General features: G+C 43.5%; 1 protein-coding gene across 20 annotated transcripts in view; it reads left to right on the top strand.

Moving 5' to 3' along the window:
* brwd3 (bromodomain and WD repeat domain containing 3) overlaps positions 1 to 25,574 on the top strand; it is a 302,860-nt gene that overhangs the window by 25,037 nt on the left and 252,249 nt on the right. For all 20 annotated transcript variants that reach the window (XR_011887509.1, XR_011887508.1, XM_072270315.1 and 17 more), the window contains exons 7-11: positions 1,669 to 1,829; positions 3,551 to 3,772; positions 13,333 to 13,433; positions 17,560 to 17,630; positions 25,428 to 25,528. Coding sequence is in view for 18 of the 20 variants with exons in the window: in XM_072270315.1 (XP_072126416.1) it covers positions 1,669 to 1,829; positions 3,551 to 3,772; positions 13,333 to 13,433; positions 17,560 to 17,630; positions 25,428 to 25,528 (656 nt within the window). In the remaining 2 variants the exon portion in view is untranslated. The remainder of the gene's footprint in view (positions 1 to 1,668; positions 1,830 to 3,550; positions 3,773 to 13,332; positions 13,434 to 17,559; positions 17,631 to 25,427; positions 25,529 to 25,574) is intronic.

The raw sequence follows: 25,574 nt of genomic DNA, 5'->3' as shown, positions 1-25,574 counted from the left end.
CCAAGTACCCTAAAACCTAATCCTTAATAATAGATTCCAACACTTTCCTAACCATTGAGATTGGGCTAATTGCCGTATAATTTCCTTTCTTTTGCCTTCTTCCATTCTTAAAGAGTGGAGTGACATTTGTAAATTTCCAGTCCTCTGGGACCATGCCAGTGATTCTTGAAAGATCATGACCAATGCATCTGTTATCTCTCAGTAAGCTGTCTCAGGACTCTGGGATGTAGTCCATCTGGTCCAGGTGACTTATCTAACTTAAGACCTTTCAGTTTCCCTACATTTTTTTCTTTGTAATAGCAATGGCACTCACTATTGCTTCCTGACACTCACGGACATTTGGCACACTGCTAGTGTCTTCTGCAGTGAAGACTGATGCAAAGTACTCATGAAGTTCTTCTGCCATTTCTTTGTCCCCCATTACTACCTCACCAGCATCATTTTCCAGTGGTCCAATATCAACTCTCACCTAAGATCTGGGTTATGACACAACACCCTATCTTAAATAGTTCTTCCCTGAGTAGGGTAGTCAGAGGGTAGTAAACCTGTGGAATTTGTTGCTACGAGCAGCTGTGGAAGTCAAGTTATTGGGTGCATTTAAGGCAGAGATAGATAGGTTCCTGATTAGCCAGGGCATCAAAGGGTATGGGGAGAAAGCAGGGGAGTGGGGATGACTGGAAGAATTGGATCAGCCCATGATTGAATGGTGGAGCAGACCTGATGGGCCAAATGGCCTACTTCTGCTCCTATATCTTATGGTCTTACAGTCTTATAGGCTGAAGCACAAGCCGCTCTAAAAACCATCTGGTAGACATTCAACAAATTCCCTTTTGTGATCCAGCACCGACCTAATTTTCCCAATCCCCTTGCATATTGAAGTCCCCCATTACAATTGTGACATTACCATTATTACATGCCATTTCCAGCTCCCTTTGCAGTCTTAACCCTACACCTCGGCTGCTACTTGGAGGCCTATATTTGAATCCTGTAATGTTTTTTTCACCCTTGCACTTTCTTAACACCACCCGCAAAGTTCCATCATTCTCCGACCCTATGTCACATCTTTCTGAAGGTGTAATGCAATTGGTTACCAACAGAGCCACACCACCACCTCTGCCTTCCTGCCTGTCCTTTCATTATAAATTATATCCTTTGAAGCTCCCAGCTGTGGCCTTCTTTCAGCCATGACTCGGTGATGCCTAAAACATAATTCCAACCAATATACATGCCTAAAACTGTACCTGGAATGCATTGCCTAAAAGAGTGATTGAAGATGAGTTACTGTGACAGCAGTTACGAAATGTCTGTAGGAACAATTAGATCACTGTCATAGAAGACTATGATCAAGTGTTAGGTGTTCGCATTAATGCGGAAGGGTGCCTACTGATCGGCACATATTAGCTGAATGGCCTGTTTCTGTGCTGTACAGGTTTATGATTTCATGAGAGGGTCCAGTGCAATAGAGAACAGTAACTTAATTTTAATGGAACAGGTAAGGCACATAATGGACACACAATGCATTTATGTGCAGTGTGCCACATTACAGACTCTTGGTATATTGAAAAGAAAAAATGCAAGCAGAGAATGTTTTATTTTGCCTTTGCTATTAAATTGACTTTTGTATTTTTGATTACATGAAACTCATTAGAATTTTGTTATTGATTTCAGTGAATATTACTACTGCAAAACAACTGACAGGATGTGGACGGCATAGCTATGTTTTTCCTGTTGTGGCTTATCAACATGTGAAAATGTACAAGCGGATACTTGGGCATCTTTCCTCTGTATACTGTGTAGCTTTTGATCGTACAGGGAGGAGAATTTTCACGGTGAGCAATCCCATGGTGAAAAGCCTATTGGGCATATATCAATAAAAAGCATAACAAGTATTTAGAAATGGACTTTGGTGAGAATTCTGATTAATGATGAGGTGAATCAATGCAACAACCTGTTTAAGAAAAATTTAAATTGATAAATTGAATATTTTTTGGAATTGATCTATTTTATGCATTGTGTGGTTTGTGCATTATACTGTATACCAGTGTCAATCTATTGCTAAATTGCATGTCCCTTTCAGAACTAAAAATCTGAATTCCTATGCCTTTATGATAGAACAAATTTTGTAGAATTTCTGATCGAATTAAGATGTTTAAAATTTCAGTAAAGCTTGTGTTGAACTATAAATAATTTGGAACTAAAACATGGATTTATCAGTATGAAAACCTGCCACATTGAAAGGTTGAGATGAATTACACAGATGTATTAAAATGGGCTAGTGAGAGAAAGGGGCTAAAAGCTTGTTTACATTGAGAAATGAAGTGAAAAGTTCTTGAAGTGCAAAAGCTGATGTGTTTTTGGATGTTGAGATGTGTTTCTCTCCTGCCCAATTCTAATTACTTAGAAACTGAAACTCAACAAATGGATTTCTACCAATAATTTAAGTAATGTTCCAGCTGGTTTTTCAAGGGAAGACTTTCAGTACGCTGGATGATCTCAGCAGGTCGGGCAGCATCAGTTAGAAACGATGAGTCGACGTTTCGGGCCGGAACCCTTCGTCAGGACTGAAGAATGAAAGATGGCGAAGGATTTGAAGAATGCTTGTAGCTTCAGTTGAAAGACCAGTAATTTGAAAGACAAAGGGGTGGGGGAGGGGAAGCATTGACGTCATAGCCCTGCAAACGATGGGTAGAATATAGGATTCTAAATTCAAAACATAGAATTCTCCAACTTCCGGTAATTCCCTCCCCCTCCCTTCCTCTATCCCTATTTCACTCTATCCCCTCCCCCAGCTCCCTCATGGTTCCGCCTCCTTCTTCTACTACCCATTGTTTTCAGGGCTATGACGCTCCATTCGCCAAAAGAGGAATTTCCCTGTGGCCAACCATTTTAATTATTATCCCCATTCCTGTTTTGACATGTTGGATCATGGCCTCCTCTTCTGCCATGATGAGGCCACTATCAGAGTGGAGGAGCAAATCTTCATATTCTATCTAGGTAGTCTCCAATCTAATGGCATGAAGATCGATTTGTCCTGGTAAATTTTTTTTCTTTTCCTCTCTCTGTGCCCTCTTCTCCTATTCCTCACTCTACCCCTGGTGGCCCTCTCCTTCCCTTTCTCCCATGGTCCACTGTCTTGTGCTATCAGAATCCTTCTTCTCTTGCTCTTTACCTTTCCCAGTTACCTATCATCTTCTCCTCTCCCCTGGGATCTTATCCCTTCCTTTCCAGTCCTGATGAAAGGTCTTGGCCTGAAAGGTCGACTTTTATTCATTTTCATGGATGTTGCCTGACCCGCTGAGTTCCTCCACCATTTGTGTGTGTGTGTGTGTGTCTGTCTGTCTGTCTGTCTGTCTGTCTCTGGATTTCCAGCATGTGCAGAATCTGTGTTTTTGATAAGTCTGCAAAATTGAATGAAAATTTAGTTTCATGGCATCTGTGTAGTAACTAGGGATTACATTATTAAAGTTTGAGTGATGTGATTGGTTCAGTAATGGGTAATTTGCTTAAATGATGCACATCTGAATTTTGAGATTTATTCTCTTCATTCTAGGGTTCAGATGATTGTCTGGTGAAGATTTGGGCCACTGATGATGGGCGTCTTCTGTCTACTCTTCGTGGCCACTCTGCGGAGATTTCTGATATGGCTGTTAATTATGAGAACACATTGATTGCTGTAGGCAGCTGTGATAAAGTGATCCGTGTTTGGTGCCTACGGACATGTGCTCCTATCGCAGTGTTGCAAGGACATACTGGATCAATCACTTCTTTATTGGTAATGGAGTTGTATCTCTCTAAATTGTGTCTGTTTATGTTTTCTTGTTTCATGGAAATAATTCATGATTTTAAATTGTACTTAACCATTCTTCCATCTGTAAAACTAGTTTTAATTAGTTTTCAAATTATTGATGCAACCTTGAAACCATCAAAAGCATAAAATTCAGAGCACAGAAACAATCCTTTTGGCTTTCATATCCATCCGCTACCCACATCAGCATTTGATCCACAACCTTCTGTGCCTTGATAGTACAAGTTATTGTGGAAAGGTTGCTTAAGTCTTGGAGATTCTCCATCTCTACACTACTCAGGCTACGCAGTTTAGATTTCAACCATTCACTTAGAGTAAACCATATAAAATTATTCCCTATCTTTGTCTCTTCCCTCACAATTTTGCATGCTTGAACCTCCTCCACTCTAAGGGAAACTTGGATTATCCATTCTTGTATTCATCTCCAAATAGTTCATGCATGTAACAAACAGTAAGGGTCTCAGCAGGTTCCATTGTTACACCACTGGTTACAGGCTTCCAATCACTGAAAAAACAACCCTCTGTCTCTTATGACAAAGAAAGTGTTGGATCTAATTTGCCAACTGGCCATGAATCTCATGACTGTATTAGTTGGTCTGGTTTCCTGTGTAGGATCTTATCAACAATTTTAGTGAAGTTTATGTAGATTTATACATCTGTTACCTGAATTTTATCACAATTTTATTATATCCTGATAGAGGTGTACGTTTCACTTTAGACCAGTGTTAGACAAGCATCAGGGGAACCGAGCAACATAATCAGCAAGCATGAAACTGCGCACCCTGATGCTTTCCCTATCATTGTGGGAGATTTCAATTAGGCCAGCTTGAAGAGTCTCTGAAAATTGGCCACCAGCATATCACCTGTAGAACCAGAGGAGCCACCACACTTGGCCACTGTTATACCACCATCATTTGGCAGGACTTCTACTTCCAGCTTAGAGACAGAGACTAAAGTCTGCAGCACCAGTGGTGAGAACCAAGAAGGTATCGACAGGGGAGGGGGAGGAGCGCTTACAGGGCTGCTTTGAGTCAGTGGACTAGACAGTATTCAGGGATTCATCTGTGAGTCTGAATGAATATCACTGTCACTGACTTCATCAAGACATGTGGATTTGAGAATATATCCTAATACCCGAATCAGAAACCATGGATGAACTAGGAGATTCATAGTCTGCTGAGGTCTAGATCTGTGGCCCTCAAGACTGAATTGAACGCATTTCAGCTCTGGCAGGGTTCGCGGGCTGTTATTTCCTACAAAGTAAAACCTATCATCATGAATGGCTGCAATGCTTCACTCCCAGATGAGCTCAATGCCTTTTTTTTTAAGATTAGATTATGAGGACACTCAGTCCTCGCTTATTGTCATTTAGAAATGCATGCATTAAAAAATGGTACAATGTTCCTCCAGAAAGATATCACAGAAACACAGGACAAACCAAGACTAAACTGACAAAACCACATATAGTTATACCATATACCATATAGTTACAACAGTGCAAAGCAATACTGTAATTTGATAAAGAGCAGATCATGGTTAAAAAAAAGTCTCAAGTCCCGATAGCCCCATCATCTCACGCAGATGGTAGAAGGGAGAAACTGTTTCTGCTATGAAGCTCCAAGCGCTGCAAACTTGCTGATGCATTGGACGCACCCGACTGCAGCCGACTCTGAGTCTGTCTGAAAACTTTGAGCCTCCGACCAGCCCTCCACACTGAGCACCGAGCACCATTTACTGCCGAGCGCTTTGACGACCCCCCCCCCCCCCCCCGCCCCCAGCCGCCGAGCAACAAGCAAAGCCGAGGACTCGGGGCCTTCCCCTCCGGAGATTCTGGATCACACAGTAGCAGCAGCAGTGAAGCAGGCATTTCAGAAGTTTCACCAGATGTTCCTCCATGCTCTCATGTCTGTCACCATCAGAACAGGATTGTGCACGGCACTCAACAGATATCATTCACTGGAGTGGCCGCTGCAAGCTGCGTCGCGCCGCCATCTTCTCCTCCTTTTATGTATACTTTGAAAGGGAGAATAAAACCACACCCTGCAGCATCTGGTCACCCTGTGATCTCTATCTCAGAGGCCGGCATCAGAACGTCTTTCGAGAGTGTGAACTTTTGCAAGGTGTCAGGCCCTGTTGGTATACATAGAACATTGAAATCTGCAGCACATTACAGGCCCTTTGGCCCACAATGTTGTGCTGACCATGTAACCTACTCGAACTTGCCTCGAATTTCCCTACCACATAGCCCACTATTTTTTTAAGCTCCATGTACATATCTCAGAGTCTCTTAAAAGACTCTATTGTATCTGCTTCTGGCACAGTCGCTGTCAGTGTATTCCAAGCACCCACCACTCTCTGCATGAAAAACTTGCCCCTGACATCCCTTCTGCCCTATTTCCCAGTGCCTTAAACCTATGCTCCCATGTGTTGGCCATTTCAGCCCTGGGAAAAAGGGGCTGGCTATCCACAGGATCAATACCTCTCATCATCTTATAACACCTCTTATAACACCTCTAAGATGATGAGAGGTAGAGCTGCTACCTGGTAAAGCTCTGTAAACCTGTGCCAACTAACTGATAGGGGTGTTGAAGGACATCTTCAATCTTTCACTACTGCAGTTGGAAGTTCCAACTTGCTTCAAAAGGGCGACAATTATGCCAGTGCCCAAGAAGAGTAGAAACATAGAAAATAGGTGCAGGAGTAGGCCATTTGGCCCTTCGAGCCTGCACCGCCATTTATTATGATCATGGCTGATCATCCAACTCAGAACACCGCCCCAGCCTTCCCTCCATACCCCCTGACCCCCGTAGCCACAAGGGCCATATCTAATTCCCTCTTAAATATAGCCAATGAACTGGCCTCAACTGTTTCCTGTGGCAGAGAATTGCACAGATTCACCACCCTCTGCGTGAAGAAGTTTTTCCTAACCTCGGTCCTAAAAGGCTTCCCCTCTATCCTCAAACTGTGACCCCTTGCTCTGGACTTCCCCAACATCGGGAACAATCTTCCTGCATCTAGCCTGTCCAATCCCTTTAGGATCTTATATGTTTCAATCAGATCCCCCCTCAATCTTCTAAATTCCAACGAGTACAAGCCCAGTTCATCCAGTCTTTCTTCATATGAAAGTCCTGCCATCCCAGGAATCAATCTGGTGAACCTTGTCTGTACTCCCTCTATGGCAAGGATGTCTTTCCTCAGATTAGGGGACCAAAACTGCACACAATACTCCAGGTGTGGTCTCACCAAGGCCTTGTACAACTGCAGTAGTACCTCCCTGCTCCTGTACTCAAATCCTCTCGCTATAAATTGCTGCCTCAATGACCCTCACCTCTACTGTGATGAAGTGCTTTGAGATGTCGGTCATGGCTAGAATTAACTCCTGCCTAAGCAAGGACCTGGACCCACTACAATTTGCCAATAGCTGCAATAAGTCTACAGTGGATGCAATCGCATTGGTTCTCCAGTCAGCCTTGGATCACCAGGATAATAGCAATACTTATGTCAGGCTGCTGTATTTTTTTGATACAGCTCAGTGTTCAATACAATCATATCCTCAGTTCTAATCAACAAGCTCCAAAAACTGGGTCTATACCTCTCTCTGCAACTGGATCTTTGACTTCCTCACTGGTAGACCACAGTCTCTGCATATCAGAAGTAACTTCTCGCTGACAAAACCCACTGGCACCCCAAGGATGTGTGCTTAGCCCTTTGCTGTACTCTCTACAGCCACAATTGTGTGGCTAGGCACAGATTAAATGCCATTGATAGTGGACTTCAGGAGGGGGAAGTCAAGGGGAATAAACATCAGTTCTCATAGAGGGTTCAGAAATGAAGAGGGTAAGCAGTTTCAAGTTCCTGGGTGTCAACATCTCCGAGGATCTATCTTGGGCCCAACATATTAAAGCATTCACAAAAAATCATGACAGCAGCTATATTTCAGAAGTTTGAGGAGAGTTGGTGTGTCACCAAAGGCGCTCGCAAATTTCGACAGAGTTTCCATGGATAACTGTCCAACTGTTTGCATCACCTTCTGGTGTGGAGGGACCGCTGCATAGGATCAGGAAAAAGCTGCAGAAAGTTGTAACCTCAAGCAGTTTTATCTTGGACACTAGCTTCCACAGTATTGAGGACACCTTTAAAAGGTGATGCCTCAGGAAGGTGGCATCCATCACTAAGGAACTCCATCACGCAGAACATTCCCTCTTCTCATTGCCACCATCGAGGAGGAGGTACAGGAGCCGGAAGACGCACATTCAATGTCTCAGGAACTGCTTCTTCCCCTCTGCCATCAGATTGCTGAGTGGTCAATGAGCAGTTCCTCAGTATTATTTTTTTCTCTCTTTTTACACTACTTATTCAGTTAAATTTTCATTTTTTATATATACTTATTGTAATTTATAGCTTTTTTGTATATTGCAATGTACTGTTCCTGCAAAACTAATTTCACAGCATATGCCAGTGATATTATACCCAATTCTGACATTAGCCACACTGCCCTTATCAACACTTTAGAAAAGTCAATCAGATTGACCAGATAGGATCTGTCCTTAAATTATGATGACTTCTTTTGATGAATCCCAGCCTTTTTCAATGTGCGCTTTTCTTGTCCCTTGGGTTTTGTTTTTTTCCCTCAATAACCTCCTACCAAATGACATTAAACTGAATTCCCTATAATGAACCTTATTTTTTTAATTAAGTTACTACATTTGCTGTTCTTTATTCTCAATTATAGGCACAAAGATTGAACAATTTCTGACAGGGCCTCTGCATTTTCCTTGCCATCTGGGGATGCATCTCATTAGACCCTGGGAATTTAATCATCTTTAAGCTCACTAAGATGGCCAATACATGTTTCTTTTGGGTTTCCTGTTGGTCAACCATTTTAATTCCAGTACCCATTCCCATCCTGATGTGTAGGTCCACTGCACAATGAGGTGCCTCTCAGGTTGGAGGAGCTCCGTCTGGGTAGTCACCAAACTGAATACGTTTCCCCAAGTTTCAGTAATTCTTCTCCCTCCCTCTTCCCTCTTCAATTCCCAATCTGTCCCTCTGGCCCCCACTTGCCTCTTCTACTCACATGCCAATCACTTCTCCGTCTTCCTTCCCTTTCTCCTGTGGTTCACTCTCCTATCACGTTCATTCTTCTCCGGCCCTTTACCTTTTACACTTATCACCTCCCAGCTTCTTACTTCACCTCCCTCCCCCACCCACCTGACTTCACATCACCTTCTAGCTTGCACTCCTACCCCTCCCCTCAACCCCTTATTTTGGATGTTTCCCCTTTCCTTTCCAATGAAGCACCTTGGCCAGAAACAACGACTGTTTATTAATTTCTATAGATGCTTCTCCTGCTGAGCTCTTCCAGCATTTTGTGTGTGTTGTTTTTCCTTAATGACAAACTGACCAGATCTCCATTTCTCCAATTTCTTAGTGTATTCACTTAAGACCTCACTTACACCTTCAACATATGTTTTTAAAAAATCAAGAGCACAAAATAGCAGTGAAAGCGCCCTTTCTCATTTCTGCACACATGAAAGGTCTTTCCATTTTCTGTTTCCTGTACTGCCAGATATGTTCTCTTTATCCGTCCACTTTGCGGTTCATAACTTTCACGTTGGGCAAAGGCTATCATTCATTCATTTTAAATAATGTTGGTGTACTTCCAAGTAGCTGCTCCTAGCTGACTTTTGCCTGGGTTTTTATGATATTTAAAACTGGCCTTTGGCAAGTTTAGAAGCTTAACTACTGAACATTCCTTTCTATGGCTTCTCAGTAATTTAGAGTTATGTTCACTATCTCAAAATGTTCTCCCAATGACTCCAAGTGCTTTTCTAGGAAATTTTTGTAAGATTAGGACCTGTTCCACACTATCAAAATAATCTTCATGTGCCTTGCGCATTACACGCTTGGGCGATCATAGCTTTCCACATCGAACGATCCCATGCAGCGTCGGTGGTATCTCGCACAGTGATAGCCCTGTCAAAATATTGGCCTTAAAAACTCTCCTATTCCACCCGTTCTAAGCTTTTCACATTAGATTAATGCCAGTTAATATTGGGGAAGTTGAAATTCCTTATTATTCCCGCATCTTTGTGATTTGTCTGTATAACTGCTTTTCTGTCTCCGGCTAACTGTTAAGATGCCTGTAGGGTTTATCCATAATGTCTCGTATGAAGAATCTACTTGACAGTGAGACTGAAAGACATAGGAGCAGAATTAGGCCATTCAGCCCATCGAGTCTGCTTCGCCATTCCATCATGGCTGATCCTGGATCCCACTCAACCCCATACATGTGTCATCTCGCCATGTACTTTTGATGCCCTGACTATTCAGGAAATTATCAACTTCTGCCTTAAATATATCCACAGGGTTGGCCTCCACCACAGTCTGTGGCAGAGCATTCCACAGATTCACTATTCTCTGGCAAAAAAAAATCCCCCTTATCTCTGTTCTAAAAGGTCGCCTCTTAATTTTGAGGCTGTGCCCTCTAGTTCTGGATACCTCAATCATAGGAAACATCCTCTCCACATCCACCCTATCTGGTCGTTTGAGCATTCTGTAGATCTTAATGAAATCCCCAGGCATTTTTCTAATTCCAGTGAGTACAGGCCCAAGCTGCCAAATGCTCCTCTTATGTTTACCCCTTCATTCCCAGAATGATCCTCATGAATCTCCTCTGGACTCTCTCCAATGACAACACATCGTTTCTGAGATATGGAGCCCAAAACTGTTGACAGTACTCCCAGTGTGGCCTGACTAGTGTCTTGTAAAGTCTCAGTATTATCTCCTTGCTTTCATATTCTAATCCCCTTGAAATAAATGCCAACATTGCATTTGCTTTCTTTATAACAGACTTAACCTGTGAATTAACCTTCTGGGAGTCTTGCACAAGGACTAATTCCTTCTGCAGCTCTAATCTTTGAAGCTTCTCCACATTTAGATAATAGTCTGCATTTTTGTTCCTTTTACCAAAATGCATTATCATACATTTCCCAACACTGTATTCCATCTGCCACTTAATTTGTCCATTCTTCCAATTTGTCTAAGTCCTGCTGCAATCGCATTGCTTCCTCAGCACTACCTACCCCTGCACTTGCTTTCATATCATCCACAAAGTTTGCCACAAAGCCATCAATTCCATTATCCAAATCATTGACAAACAATGTGAAAAGCAGTTGTCCCAATACTGACCCCTGAGGAACGTAACTAGTCAGTGGCAGCCAATCAAAAAGGCCCCTCTTATTCTCACTTTCTGCCTCCTACCTGTCAGCCATTTCGCTATCCATGCCAGTATCTTTCCTGTAATGCGAAAAGAGTTTATCTTGTTAAGCAGCTTCATGTGTGGCACCTTATCAAGTGCCTTTTGAAAATCCAAGTAAATGAATCCACTGCCTCTCCTTTGTCCACCCTGCTTGTTACTTCCTTGAAGAACTCTTAACAGATTTGTCTGGAAAGATTTCCCTTTACAGAAACCATGCTGACTTTGATTTATTTTAACATTAGTCTGCAAGTGCCTGAAACCTCATCCTTAGTAATAGACTCCAGCACTTTCCAAAACACTGAGGTTAGGCTAACTGGCCTGTGATTAACTTTCCTTCTTAGAGTGGAGTGACATATGCAATCTTCCAGTCCACTGGGATCATTCCAGAATCAAGTGATTCTTGAAAGATCATTACCAATGCATTTGTTATCTCTTCAGCAACCTCTCAGGATTCTGGGATATAGTCTATCTGTTCCAGGCGGCTTATCCGCCTTAAGACCTTTCAGTTTGCCTAAGATTTTTTTCTTTGTAATAGCAATGGCATGCACTCCTTGCTCCCTGACACTCGTGGACCTCTGGCACACTGCTAGTGTCTTCTGCAGTGAAGACTGATGCAAAGTACTCATGAAGTTCATCTATCATGTAGCTATCTAAGAGTCTCCTAAAAGATTCTATTGTATCCGCCTCTACTGCCTTTGCTGGCAGTGTCCTCACATTTGACCTACTGAAATGAACCATTTCACCCGTATCTGGGTTGAGCTCCAACTGCCACTTCTCAGCCCAGTTCTGCATCCTTTCGATGTCATGCTGTAATCTCTGACAACCCCTTCACACTATCCACAACACCCCGAACTTCTGTGTCATCAGCAAACTTACTAACACACCCTTCTACTTCCTCATCCAAGTTATTTATAAAAATCACAAAGGGGAGGGGTCGCAGAACAGACGGAACACCACTGGTCACCGATCTCCATGCAGAATACAAACTATCCACAACCACCCTTTCTGTGGTCAAGCCAGTTCTGGATCCACAAAGCAAGGTCTCCTTGGATCCCATACCTCATTACTTTCTGAATGAGCCTCACATGGGGAACCTTATCAAATGCCTTTGTGAAATCCATATACATTTCATCCACTGATCTACCTACATCAATGTGTTGTGTTACATCCTCAGAGAATTCAGTCAGATTTGTAAGGCATAACGTGCCCTTGACAAAGCCGTGCTGATTATCCCTAATCAGATTATGTCTCTCCAAATGCTCAGAAATTCAGCCTCTCAGGATCTTCAACAATTTGCCCACCACTGAAGTAAGGCTCACTGGTCTATAATTTCCTGGCTATTTCTACTCCCTTTTTTGAATAAGGGAACGATGTTTGCAACCTTCCTATTCTCTGGTACTTCTGTCCCTAATAGTGATGCAAAGATCATTGTCTCCTCCCTTGCTTTCCGCAGTTGACTAGGGTATATCTCATCCAGTTCTGGTGACTTATCTAGAGTCAAGGGAATTTTGCAGAACTGCATTATGCACCCATTATTTCTCCAGGCATTTCTTTTAACATGCAGAATGCTAGCCGTTTGGTCTAGGAGACTTGCGGTCGTAATATTTTGCTTTGTACTTCGTACAGTGACTGCTTTAAGTTCTTTCTTTTCCATCTATGATTATTCGGATGCCTTCAGTGTTTTTTATTCATTGTCTGCTATTTTCTTATTTCCCATTATTAATAACCCCGTCTCATTCTGGAATGGACCAGCACTTGGCTAATCTTTATTAGCTGATTGAAGTAGGAATGAGGGATTTTAAAATAAAATAGTCAGGAATTTAAACTGGATGCATAACTATAAGGCAATGAAAGTCAGCAAATGCAGTGATTATGTGTGAACAGAAGAGTTTTGGATTACTTTAAGGAGAAGATGCATAAAGGAAACTTGTCAAGAGATAGCAAAGCCATAAATAATGCTTCAGCAGCAGGTATCCCTAGACAGGTTCAGAGTCCAGGTAAACTAGTCACCGGGTAAAGGGTTGACAACTTCAGTGCTGACTGGGGGAGGGTTGTGATGGTGCAAAGTGCATTCCTAATGTGACAGAAGGTAGAAAAAGGAATGAGTGTGAGCTATATCTGACTGAACTGCCAATGCCTGTCCGAAGAGACATTTGCAACTACTGAAATTCAGTCCTGTCAATTTTAGAAGTAACCTTTAAAGATCAAAGTAATCTTAAATCTAGTTTGTACATTTCTATGTATTGATTCCATTTTCTGTCTTCAGTTTTGCCCTAACACCAGGGGAAAAACACAGTACTTGACGTCTACTGGTGCTGATGGGACTATCTGCTTTTGGCAATGGAATAAAGAGAATATGAAATTTAAGTAAGTGATTTGAAAAATGTTCAGTTCTGCTTTGTGGTTGTGAACCTCGACTTTCGTTTCCAACTTTTAGGAATTTAGTAATGATTTTGGTGAAGAGATATGATTAATTCATATAATCTCTATGCAATTCTTAGCAGAGTTGACAGTAAAAACACTTGTTAAAATAACATACTGTCATAAGTGGTAGATGTTAACAGTAAAGTGATCTTCCCCAATTTGAGCGATACTGTTTTCCTGACACTCAGTATTTAATTAATTTTTCATTGCAGGACATTGCTATATTGGTATTGGCTTATTGTTGTCACATTTACCAAGATGCAGTGAGATATTTGTTTTGCATAATGTTTCTACAGATCAAATCATTATACAGTGCATTGAGCTAGAATAAGGTAAAATAATCAGAATAAAGTTTAAAATCTGCTGGAAAATTGCAGTGCAGGTAAATGATGAAGTGCAACATCATAATGAGGTAGACTGAGAGCCACGGTTCACATTAACAAAGCGTACAAGAGGTCTGTTCAAGAGTCTGATAACAGTGGGATAGAGCTGTCCTTGAGCCTGGTGACATGTACTTTCAGAGTTTTGGATCTTCCTCCTAGTGAGAGAAGGGAAAATGTCTTGTGTGGGTAGGGTCTTTGATCATGTTGGCTGCTTTACTGAGGCAGCAGGGAGTATCGACAGGGTCCTTAGAGGGGAGGCTGGTTCCTGTGATATGCTGAGCTGTGTCCACGACTCTGCAAGTTGTTTTGTAGTCATGTGCAGAACAGTTGCCATACCAAACCTTTATGCTCCCAGACAGAATGCTTTTATGGTGTATTGGTAAAAAATCATATGGTAAGAGTCAGGAGGCATGGGATCCAGGGAAGTTTGGCCAGGTGGATTCAGAATTGGCTTGCCTGCCGAAGGCAGAGGGTCGTGGTGGAGGAAGTACATTCAGATTGGAGGATTGTGACTAGTGGTGTCCCGCAAGGATCTCTTCTGGGACCTCTACTTTTTGTGATTTTTATTAACGGCCTGGATGTGGGGGTAGAAGGGTGGGTTAGCAAGTTTGCAGATGACACAAAGGTTGGTGGTGTTGTAGATAGTGTAGAGGATTGTCGAAGATTGCAGAGGGACATTGATAGGATGCAGAAGTGGGCTGAGAAGTGGCAGATGGAGTTCAACCCGGAGAAGTGTGAGGTGGTACACTTTGGAAGGACAAACTCCAAGGCAGAGTACAAAGTAAATGGCAGGATACTTGGTAGTGTGGAGGAGCAGAGGGATTTGGGGTACATGTCCACAGATCCCTGAAAGTTGCCTCACAGGTAGATAGGGTAGTTAAGAAAGCTTATGGGGTGTTAGCTTTCATAAGTCGAGGGATAGAGTTTAAGAGTGGTGATGTAATGATGCAGCTCGATAAAATTCTGGTTAGGCCACACTTGGTGTACTGTGTCCAGTTCTGTGCGCCTCACTATAGTAAGGATGTGGAAGCACTGGAAAGGGTACAGAGGGGATTTACCACGATGCTGCCTGGTTTAGAGAATGCATTATGATCAGAGATTAAGGGAGCTAGGGCTTTACTCTTTGGAGAGAAGGAGGATGAGAGGAGACATGATAGAGGTGTACAAGATAATAAGAGGAATAGATAGAGTGGATAGCCAGTGCCTCTTCCCCAGGGCACCACTGCTCAATACAAGAGGACATGGCTTTAAGGTAAGGGGTGGGACGTTCAAGGGGGATTTTAGAGGAAGGTTTTTTACTCGGAGAGTGGTTGGTGCGTGGAATGCACTGCCTGAGTCAGTGGTGGAGGCAGATGCACCAGTGAAGTTTAAGAGACTACTAGACAGGTATATGGAGGAATTTAAGGTCGGGGCTTATATGGGAGGCAGGGTTTGAGGGTCGGCACAACATTGTGGGCCGAAGGGCCTGTAACGTACTGTACAATTTAAAAAAAAATGATCAATGGGGACTTGCCAAATTTCTTTAGCCTGCCGAGGAAGTAGAGACCGAGGAAGTGAGTGGTGAACTTTCTTGGCTGTGACATCAATGTGATTGAAGCAGGACAGTATTGGTGATGCTCACACATAGGAAGTTAAAACGCTCGACACTCAACTTCGACACCTGATGTACACAAGAGCATATGCCTCATTCTGAAGTCAATGACCAGCTCTTTTGCTTTGTTGAAATTGAGGGAAAGGTTGTCATGACACCATGTCACTAAGCTTTCTATCTACTTTCTGTACTTTGAATCATTGTTATTTGAGATGTGCCCCACTACAAGCTTAGAGATGGAGTTTATGCAGAATTTGGCCATGCACTCATGATTAGATTATGAGAACACTCAGTCCTCTTTTATTGTCATTTAGAAATGCATACATGCATAAAAAAATGATATAATTTTCCTCCAGAGTGATATCACAGAAAAACAGGACAAACCAAAGACTAACACTGACAGAACCACATAATTATAACATATAGTTACAGCAGTGCAAAGCAATACCATAATTTGACAAAGAACAGACCATGGGCACGGTAAAAAAAAACGTCTCAAGTCCCGATCGACTCCCGAGTCCCCGATAGCAGGCGGCAAAAGGGAGAAACTCCCTGCCATAAACCTCCAGACACCGACAACTGCCGATGCATTGGATGCAGCCGACTATAGCCGACACTGAGTCTGTCCATCTAAAAACTTTGAGCTTCCGACCAGCCCCTTCGATACAGCCTCCCGAGCGCCATCCTCTACCGAGTGCCTTCGACCTAGCCCTGGCTGCCGAAACAAGCAAAGCCGAGAATTCGGGGCCTTCTGCTCTGGAGATTCCAGTTACCACACAGTAGCAGCGGCAGCGAAGCGGGCATTTCAGGAGTTTCTCCAGATGTTCCTCTGTACTCTCACGTCTGTCTCCATCAAATCAGAATTGTGCACGGTACCCTACTTGACAGATTACAGATATCATTCACCGGAGAGGCTGTGTGCGCTGCGTCGCGTCGCCATCTTCTCCTCCTCCGCGGTACATCATGAGTGTACAGGGAATAGATTTGGGGACTGAGGATACAAACTTGTGGAACACCAGTGTTCAGAATAATCATGGTAGCGGTATTACTGCCTACCCTTAGTGATGATCATGCATCTTTGGTCAGGAAGTCAAGGATCCAGTGCCTGGAGTTTGGTGTTGACTTTGCTTGGAATAAAAGCACTGAACTATATCTGAGCATAGTAGCCATTGTATCTTAGACACTCAGCTTTGCATTCAATTAACTATTTGTTTTGAGTTAGTTATAAAGTTAGTATACATCTGCCAATTTTATAAAATCAAGTGGAATGAGGGAGAAATGTTGGTCAGGAATATGGTAGAAAGAAGTGGCTGCTCCCCATTAAATAAATCTTTTATATTCTCCAGAAATGGCAGTTGGAGACATGATACAGTATGCATCTGGAAAAATTAGAGATTAATACTTTGGAATTATTAGGAATTTAATTTTCTATTCTTGTAACTGGGTCTTGGTTACGTTGGTTGCTGAGGTGTCTAAAATGGCTTCTTTGTATGTTATATAAAATGGCTTTTCTGTTATAATAACTGCGATGTAAGGAGTTCTCTCTCTCCCTGCTTGTTTGGGTTATATTATTGATAAGGGAGGGAATGAACGAATGGGTGTCCACGTTATTCTTTTTGTGGGTGATATTCTGTCTCATATGGCTGGGAACTGTGTGGTTTGGCGGGTTTTTCGGGAGGAGAACTGAAGAGGAAGGCCGTGCTGGACGCGCTCTGGTTGACTACCATGGTCGGTTCCAGGTGGCGGGGGTTGGAGGAGATCGCATGGTGGAAAGAAGACCCCGTTAATTGAGCTCCAACAGTTGTGCACGAAGTGATTGAACTCTGATAAGTTTGGCGCCTTTTACTTTGCTTTTATATTGTATCTCTATTAATTACATAGTTCCAGTAAGATCTATAAAGTGTAATCTGTAACTGGTACATTGTGTGCTGTCTGATATTTGATGTGTGAGTTTGAATCAGGGTGCATTACATATAAACTACGCAAATGTGAGACTCGGTTTGGCGGGTGGACAGGGTTTCCCCTAGATAAACACGAGCTGATAGCCCTGAGCGTTACATTGTTTTTTATTGAAATAAATGTTTCTATTTTACAGTAATCTTCCAATGAAATTTACTGATAGATCCAGACCAGCAAGTCAGATCTCCTGCTCCTCTTTCAGTTCTGGTAAGCTTTTCTTCACAGAGCAAAATATCTTTTTGAGTACCCCTTCCAAAGAGATCATATTTAGTCCTCCAGAATTTCTTTTGCCATCTTATTCAGTATACTTTATACAGTATACGTATATTGAATAGATTAAAAATCGTGCAAAGAAACAGAAATACTATATATTTTAAAAAAAAAGTAAGGTAGTGTCCAGGGCTTCAATGTCCATTTAGGAATCGGATTGCAGGGGGGAGGAAGTTGTTCCTGAATTGCTGAGTGTGTGCCTTCAGGCTTCTGTATCTCCTACCTGATGGTAACAGTGAGAAAAGGGCGTGTCCTGGGTGATGGAGGTCCTTAATAATGGACGCTGCCTTTCTGAGACACTGTCCCTTGAAGATGTCCTGGGTACTTTGTAGGTTAGTACCCAAGATAGAACTGACTAAATTTATAACCCTCTGCAGCTTCTTTTGGTCCTGTGCAGTAGTTCCCCCCCCCCCACACACACACACACCAGACAGTGATGCAGCCTGTCAGAATGCTCTTCATAGTACATATCTAGAAGTTTTTGAGCGAATTTGTTGACATACCAAAACTCTTCAAGCTCCTGATGAAGTATAGTGGCTGTCGTGTCTTCTTTGTAGCTGCATCGATGTGTTAGGACCAGGTTAGATCCTCAGAGGACTTGAAACATGGATGAGGACTCATTTGACCAAATTAACAGCAGCGTTAATAAGCTCCAAGAAACAAGGGTCACCATGACTTCACTGAGAATGATCAGAAGCCAAGAAATATAGTATCCACTTTTTAATTGAAGACAGTGTGGCACATTTTACATTAATGTGAACTTTAGAGTCATGCAGTTATGAAACAGGTATTTCCCATGTAAATACCAACCATCAAATACTTATCTACATTGACCAGCACTGGGTCCGTAGTTTCTGTATGCTGATGCAAGTGAATGTACTTTTGAAATGTTTTGATGGTATCTGCTTCCAGCTAGTTCAATCCCAATCTCCTTTTGCACTTCACACTATCCTACAGCCTAATCCTAGTTTTGCTCATTTCCTGTGTCCATTAATGCCACCTACGATCTAATTCACACCAGGACCCCAAAAGACTCACAGGTGAAATGTTACTTCACCTGGAAGGAGTGTTTGGGGCCCTGAATGGTGGTGAGGGAGGAGGTGTAGGGGCAGGTGTAGCGCTTGTTCTGCTTGCAGGGATGTGCCAAGAGGGAGATCAGTAGGGAGGGATGAATGGACAAGGGAGTTGCATTGGGAGTGATCCCTGCAGAAAGCAGAAAGTTGGGGGAGGGAAAGATGTGCTTGGTGGTGGGACCCTTTTGAAGATGGCAGATGTTTCGGAGAATTATGTGCTGGATGTGGAGGCTGGTGAGGTAGGTTAGGATAAGAGGAATCCTATCCCTGGTGGGGTGCGGGAGAATGGGGTGAGGGCAGATGTGCGTGAAATGGAAGAGATGCGGTTGAGGGCAGTGGAGGAAGGGAAGTTCCTTTCTTTGAAGAAGGAAGACATCTCCTTCATTCCAGAATGAAAAGCCTCATCCTGAGAGCAGGTATGCAATGGAGTCGGAAGTATTGAAAGAAGAGGATGGCATTTTTACAAGTAACAGGGTGGGAAGAGGTATTTATCGTTCAGGTAGCCTTGAGTGTCAGTGGGTTTATAATAGACATCAGTAAGATTATAAGACAATAAGACATAGAAACAGAATTAGGCCATACAGCCCATCGAATCTGCTTCGTCATTCCATCATGGCTGATCCTGGATTCTGCTCAATCCCATACAACTGCCTTCTCACCATATCCCTTGATGCCCTGATTGATCAGGAAACGATCAACTTTTGGCTTAAATATATGCACAGACTTGGCCTCCACCACCGTCTGTGGCAGAGCATTCAAGAGATTTACTATCCTCTGGCTATAAAAATTCCTCCTTACCTCTGTTCTAAAGAATCACCCCTCAATTTTAAGACTGTGCCCTCTAGTTCTGGGTATCCCCACCATAGGAAACATCCTCTCCACATCGACCAGTCCTTTCAACACTCGGTAGTTTTCAATGAGATTCCCCTGCATTCTTCTAAATTCTAGTGAGTACAAGCCCAAAGCTGCCAAATTCCTCATATGTTAACCCCTTCATTCCCAGAATCATCCTCATGAACCTCCTCTGGACTCTCTCAATGACAACACATCCTTTCTGAGATATGGGGCCCAAAACTGTTGACAATACTCTAAATGCGGTCTGACTAGTGTCTTATAAAGCCTCAGCATTATCTCCTTGTTTTTTATCCTATTCACCTTAAAATAAATGCCAACATTGTATTTGCCTTCTTCTGTAAATTAACCTTCTGGGAGTCTTGCTCAAGGACTCCTAAGTCTCTCTGCACCTCTGATGTTTGAACCTGCTCCCCATTTAGATAATAGTCTGCAATATTGTTCCTTTGACCAAAATGTATTATCATACATTTCCCAACACTGTATTCAATCTACACATCCATCCTCCCGCCACATCTGCTCTCACTCCATCCTCCCGCCACCCCACTAGGAATAGGGTTCCCCTGGTCCTCACCTACCACCCCACCAGCCTGCGGGTCCAAATTATTCTCCGTAACTTCCACCACCTCCAACGGGATCCAACCACTAAGCACATCTTTCCCTCCCCCTTTCTCTCTGCTTTCCGCAGGGATCGCTCCCTACGCGACTCCCTTGTCCATTCGTTTCCCCCCCCATCCCTCCCCACTGATCTCCCTCCTGGCACTTATCCTTGTAAGCGGAACAAGTGCTACACATGCCCTTACACTTCCTCCCTTACCACCATTCAGGGCCCCAGACAGTCCTTCCAGGTGAGGCGACACTTCACCTGTGAGTCGGCTGGGGTGTTATACTGCATCCAGTGCTCCCGATGTGGCCTTTTATATGTTGGCGAGACCCGACGCAGACTGGGAGACCGCTTTGCTGAACACTTACACTCTGTCTGCCAGAGAAAGCAGGATCTCCCAGTGGCCACACATTTTAATTCCACATCCCATTCCCATTCTGATATGTCTATCCACGGCCTCCTCTACTGTAAAGATGAAGCCACACTCAGGTTGGAGGAACAGCACCTTATATTCCATCTGGGTAGCCTCCAACCTGATGGCATGAACATGGACTTCTCTAACTTCCGCTAATGCCTCAGCTCCCCCTCGTACCCCATCCGTTATTTATTTTTATATTTTTATACACACATTCTTTCTCTCACTCTCCTTTTTCTCCCTCTGTCCCTCTGACTATATCCCTTGCCCATCCTCTCTCTGGGTTCCCCCCCCCCCCCCCGTCTTTCTCCCCAGGCCTCCTGTCCCATGATCCTGTCATATCCCCTTTACCAATCACCTGTCCAGCTCTTGGCTCCATCCCTCCCCCTCCTGTCTTCTCCTATCATTTTGGATCTCCCCCCCCCCCCACTTTCAAATCTCTTACCAACTGTTCCTTCAGTTAGTCCTGACGAAGGGTCTTGGCCTGAAACGTCAACTGTACCTCTTCCTAGAGATGCTGCCTGGCCTGCTGCGTTCACCAGCAACTTTGATGTGTGTTGCTTGAATTTCCAGCATCTGCAGGATTCCTGTTGTTTGTGACTGTATTCAATCTGCCACTTTACTTGCCCATTCTTCCAATTTGTCTAAGTCCTGCTGCAATCACATTGCTTCCTCAGCACTACCTACCCCATCACCTATCTTCATATCATCCGTAATCTTTGCCACAAAGCCATCAATTCCATTATCGCAATCATGTGAAAAGTAGAGGTCCCAATACTGACCCCTGAGGAACGTTACTGGATAAGCTCTCTCCAGAGACAGAGATATCAAGAAGGGGAGTGATGTTTCAGAAATTGACCAGATAAATTTGAGGGCAGGGATGAAGTCGACAAGTTCTGCATGGGTGCAACAAGCAGCAGCAATGCTGTCATTGATGTAGTGTAGGAAAAGTTGGGGAGTTTGTAGGTTTGGAACATAGATTGTTCCACATAGCTGACAAAAATGCAGGCATAGCTGGGACCCATGCAAGTGCCCATAGCTACCCCTTTTGTTTGAAGGAAGTGGGAGGAGCCAAAGGATAAATTATTGAGAGTGAGAGCGTTCTGCCAGATGGAGGAGAGTGATTGATGGTGAGGGGAACTGGTTGGATGTGGTGTCCAGAAAGAAACAGGGATCTTTGAAGGTGGATGGTGTGTATAGGGTCTGGACATCCTTAGTGAAAATAGGGAATGAAGTAATTGAAAAGATCCAAAGACTGTGAAGTGCCACAGATGTAGATAGGAAGGGACTGAATCTGGAGGAATAAAACTGAGTTGAGGTATGTGGATGAAAGTTCAGTGGGGCAAGAACAAGCAGAAACAATGGGTCTAACTGGATAAGCAGGTTTGTGGATATATGGGAGGCGTGGGGTGAGGGAAATATGAGGTTTGTGGCCGTGGTTGGGAAATCACCAGAGGTAATAAGGTTGGTGATGGTGTAGGAGACAATGGCCTGGTGCTCCTTAGTGGTGTCAAGTTCTAGGGGTAAGTAAGAGGAGGTATCTGAGAGTAGTCGAAGACTGACTGCCAGACTACCACAGCAACCCACTTATCTGGTGAGGATTAGTGTGGAGAGAGTGGAGAGCCGACCATTGGGAAGGAGTGAGGTTGGATTTGGAGAGAGGAGTGGTGAAGTCGAGATGGTTGATGTCTTATCGGCAGTTAGCATTGAAAAGATCCAGAGCAGGCTGAAGACCAGAGTGGGGAGTCCAGGAAGAGGAGGAGGGTTGAAGATGGGAGAAGGTGTCATCAGTGTGGGGTGCAGACTCCTTGCCAAAGAAGTAGGCACGTAAATGGAGGCAGCAGAAGGAGAGCTCTGCGTCATGGTGGGTGTGGACGCCACTAAGGTGTGGGCACAGGGGGACAAAAGTGAGGCCCTTACTGAGAGAGAATGTTCTGCCTCACAGAGAGGGGAAAGTCAGAAGGGCTGGTGAAGTCCCAGCATAGATGGGAGCTGAGATCAGAGGAAGGAATGGGTTGGTAGTGTCGGGGGGAGGGGTGTGGGTGAGGTGTTCAGGAAGATCGGGTGAGAGGAAGAGGAGTCTCTGAGGACCCAAGAACTGACAGTGGGATCCGAGAGACATGGAATTGCAAAGTGGTGGTGGGGGAAGGTGAGATGGGGTTCCAGTGGCAGTGTGTAGTCTGCTCTCACCCCATCCTCTGCAGGGATCACTCCTTAAGCAACTCCCTTGTCCATTCGTCCTTCCCCACTGATCACCTACATGACACTTATCCTTGCAAGTGGAACAAGTGCTACACCTGCCCCTATGCCTCCTCCCTCACTACCATTCAAGGCCCCAAACAATTCTTCCAGGTGAGGTGACACTCACCTGTGAGCTTGTTGGGTCATCTACTATATCTGGTGCTCCTGTATATCGGTGAGACCTGAAGTAGATTGGGAGACCACTTCACTAAGCACCTACGCTCCATCTGCCAGAAAAAGCAGGATCTCCCAGTGGCCGCCCATTTTAATTCCACTTCCCATTCTGATGTGTCAGTGCTTGACCTCCTTGACTGTTGCGATGAGGCCACACTCAGGTTGGAGGAGCAACTCTTTATATTCTGTCTGGGTATGGTTTCCTCAAGGGAAAATCTTGCCTGACAAATCTGTTGGGAGTTCTTTGAAGAAATAACAAGCAGGATAGACAAAGGGGAACCCATTGATGTGTATTTCCATTTTCAGAAGGCCTTTGACAAGGTGCCACACATGAGGCTGCTTAACAAGCTACAAGCCCCATGGTATTACAAGAAAGGTTCTAGCATCGATAAGAGCAGTGGCTGATTGATGGGAGTCAAAGAAAGGAAATAAAGGACTGCCAGTCTCTAGTGGTGTTCCACAGGGGTCCCTGTTGGAACTGATTCTTTTTGCATTTAATGTTAATGATTTGGATGATGGAATTGTTGCAATGTTTACAGACGATATGAAGGTAAGTGGAGGAGCAAGTAGTTTTTTGGAAGTAGAGAGGCTACAGAAGGACTTGTGGAGATTTAGAGAATGGGCAAAGAAGTGACAGATGGAATACAGTGTTGGGAAGTGTGTTGTCATGTCCTTTGGTTAAAGAAATGAAAGGGTAGACTATTTTCTCGATGAAGAGAAAATACAAAAAACCGAGGCACAAAGGGACTTGGGAGTCCTTGTATAGAATTCCCTAGAGGTTAATTTGCAGGTTGAGTCTGTGGTGAGGAAGGCAAATGCACTGTAGCATTTAATTCAAGAGGACTAGAATATAAAAACAAGGATGTAATGTTGAAACTTTGTAAAGCACTGGTGAAGCCTCTCTATGAACTGTTTTAGGGCTCTAATCTCGCAAAGGATATGTTGAAACTGGAGAGTGTTCATGAAAATGATTCCAGGATTGAATGGCTTGTCATATGAAGAGTGCTTGATGCTCTGGCTCTGTATTCACTGGAATTCAGAAGAATGAGGGGTGGCCTCTGAACTCTTTCATGGTGAAAGGCCTTGATGGAGTGGATGTGGAGAGGACATTTCCTATGGTGGGAGAGTCTAAGACCAGAGGACACAGCCTCAGAATAGCGGGGTGTCCTTTTAGAATGGAGATGAGGAGGAATTGAAGGACTTCTTTAGCCAGAGAGTAGTGAACCTGTGGAATTCGTTGCCACAGATAGCTGTGAAGGCCAAGTCTTTATTTATATTTAAAGCAGGTTGATAGATTCTTGATTGGTCAGTGCATCAAGGGATTCAGAGAGAAGGCAAGATATTGGGGCTGAGAGGAAAAATAGATCAGCCATGATGAAATGGCATAGACTCGATAGGTCAAATAGCCTAATTCTGCTCTTATATTTTATCGTCTTATGGAATTCAATTAAGGAAGCTGGGTGGGCAAATGTGAACAGTGGGGTGGGGGGGAGGGGAGCCTGTGGAATGAGTGTGTGGATGATGGGCAGATAGAACGGGCAACAGAGGGGAAAGACACACATTGTGATGGGGCTGAGGGTTTGGGAGTCTGATGTGGGTGCAGGAGGAACTGAGTATATCAGGGGAAGAAGAAAAGGAACCGAGGGAGCCGTTTACCTGAAACAGGAGAATTCACTGTTCATGCCATGGAATTACAGACTATATCCCTCTATATCTCTCTAGTTTGCACTTAACCTCAAACCCAGCAGTGGAAGTGTGGGAATGGGAAGGAGAATTAAAATGGCAAGCAGTCGGCAATTCCAGGAGAATGGCATGCATTTTCTATTTTTTGTTGCCTTGGGGCCTCCAACACCATGACCTTTTCAGTCTTTTCCAGTGCTTGAATAGTTATCTGAGCATTAGGTTTAGTCACTTCGATATGCTATATTTGATATGGTACATGGAGCTTAGAAAAATAGAAGGCTATGGGGAACCCTAGGTAATTTCTTAAAGTAAGTACATGTTCGGCAGAGCATTGTGGGCCAAAGGTCCTGTAATTGTGTTGTAGGTTTTCTATGTTTCTGTGACCACGTTGCCTCAAGTCTGTCTGTACCCGACCTTTCTGTTTTGGCCTTGCACATAAATTGGTTGAATCTCAGGTTTTCTTCTTTCTCAGCAAGGGGTCTGCCTCGTTTTGCATATCCTACTATTATTACTCTTCCCAAAGAGTATTACTTCACACTTCTTTAGGATGAAATTCTACTATCATTGTTCTCCTCTTTTTCCTATCCTCCTCATTATTGACAGCAACATCCATTGCTGGATTTGAATAAGAATCTACTTCATTTTTAAGTACCACTGCTCTGTTTAAATTTATTTTAAATTTTACTTTATAGGAGGAATGTTTATAGCAACTGGGAGTACAGATCATGTGATTAGGGTTTACTACTTGGGTTCTGGCTCACCAGAGAAAATTTCTGAGCTGACATCACATACGGTAAGATGCTAAACATTAATGTCACAATTTGCAGATGTTAGGTTTG

The sequence above is a fragment of the Mobula birostris genome, chromosome 10 (assembly GCF_030028105.1).
Source record: "Mobula birostris isolate sMobBir1 chromosome 10, sMobBir1.hap1, whole genome shotgun sequence".
NCBI lineage: Eukaryota > Metazoa > Chordata > Chondrichthyes > Myliobatiformes > Myliobatidae > Mobula > Mobula birostris.
The sequence above is the reverse complement of the archived record's forward strand: the minus strand, read 5'-3'. Positions and strand labels throughout refer to the sequence as shown.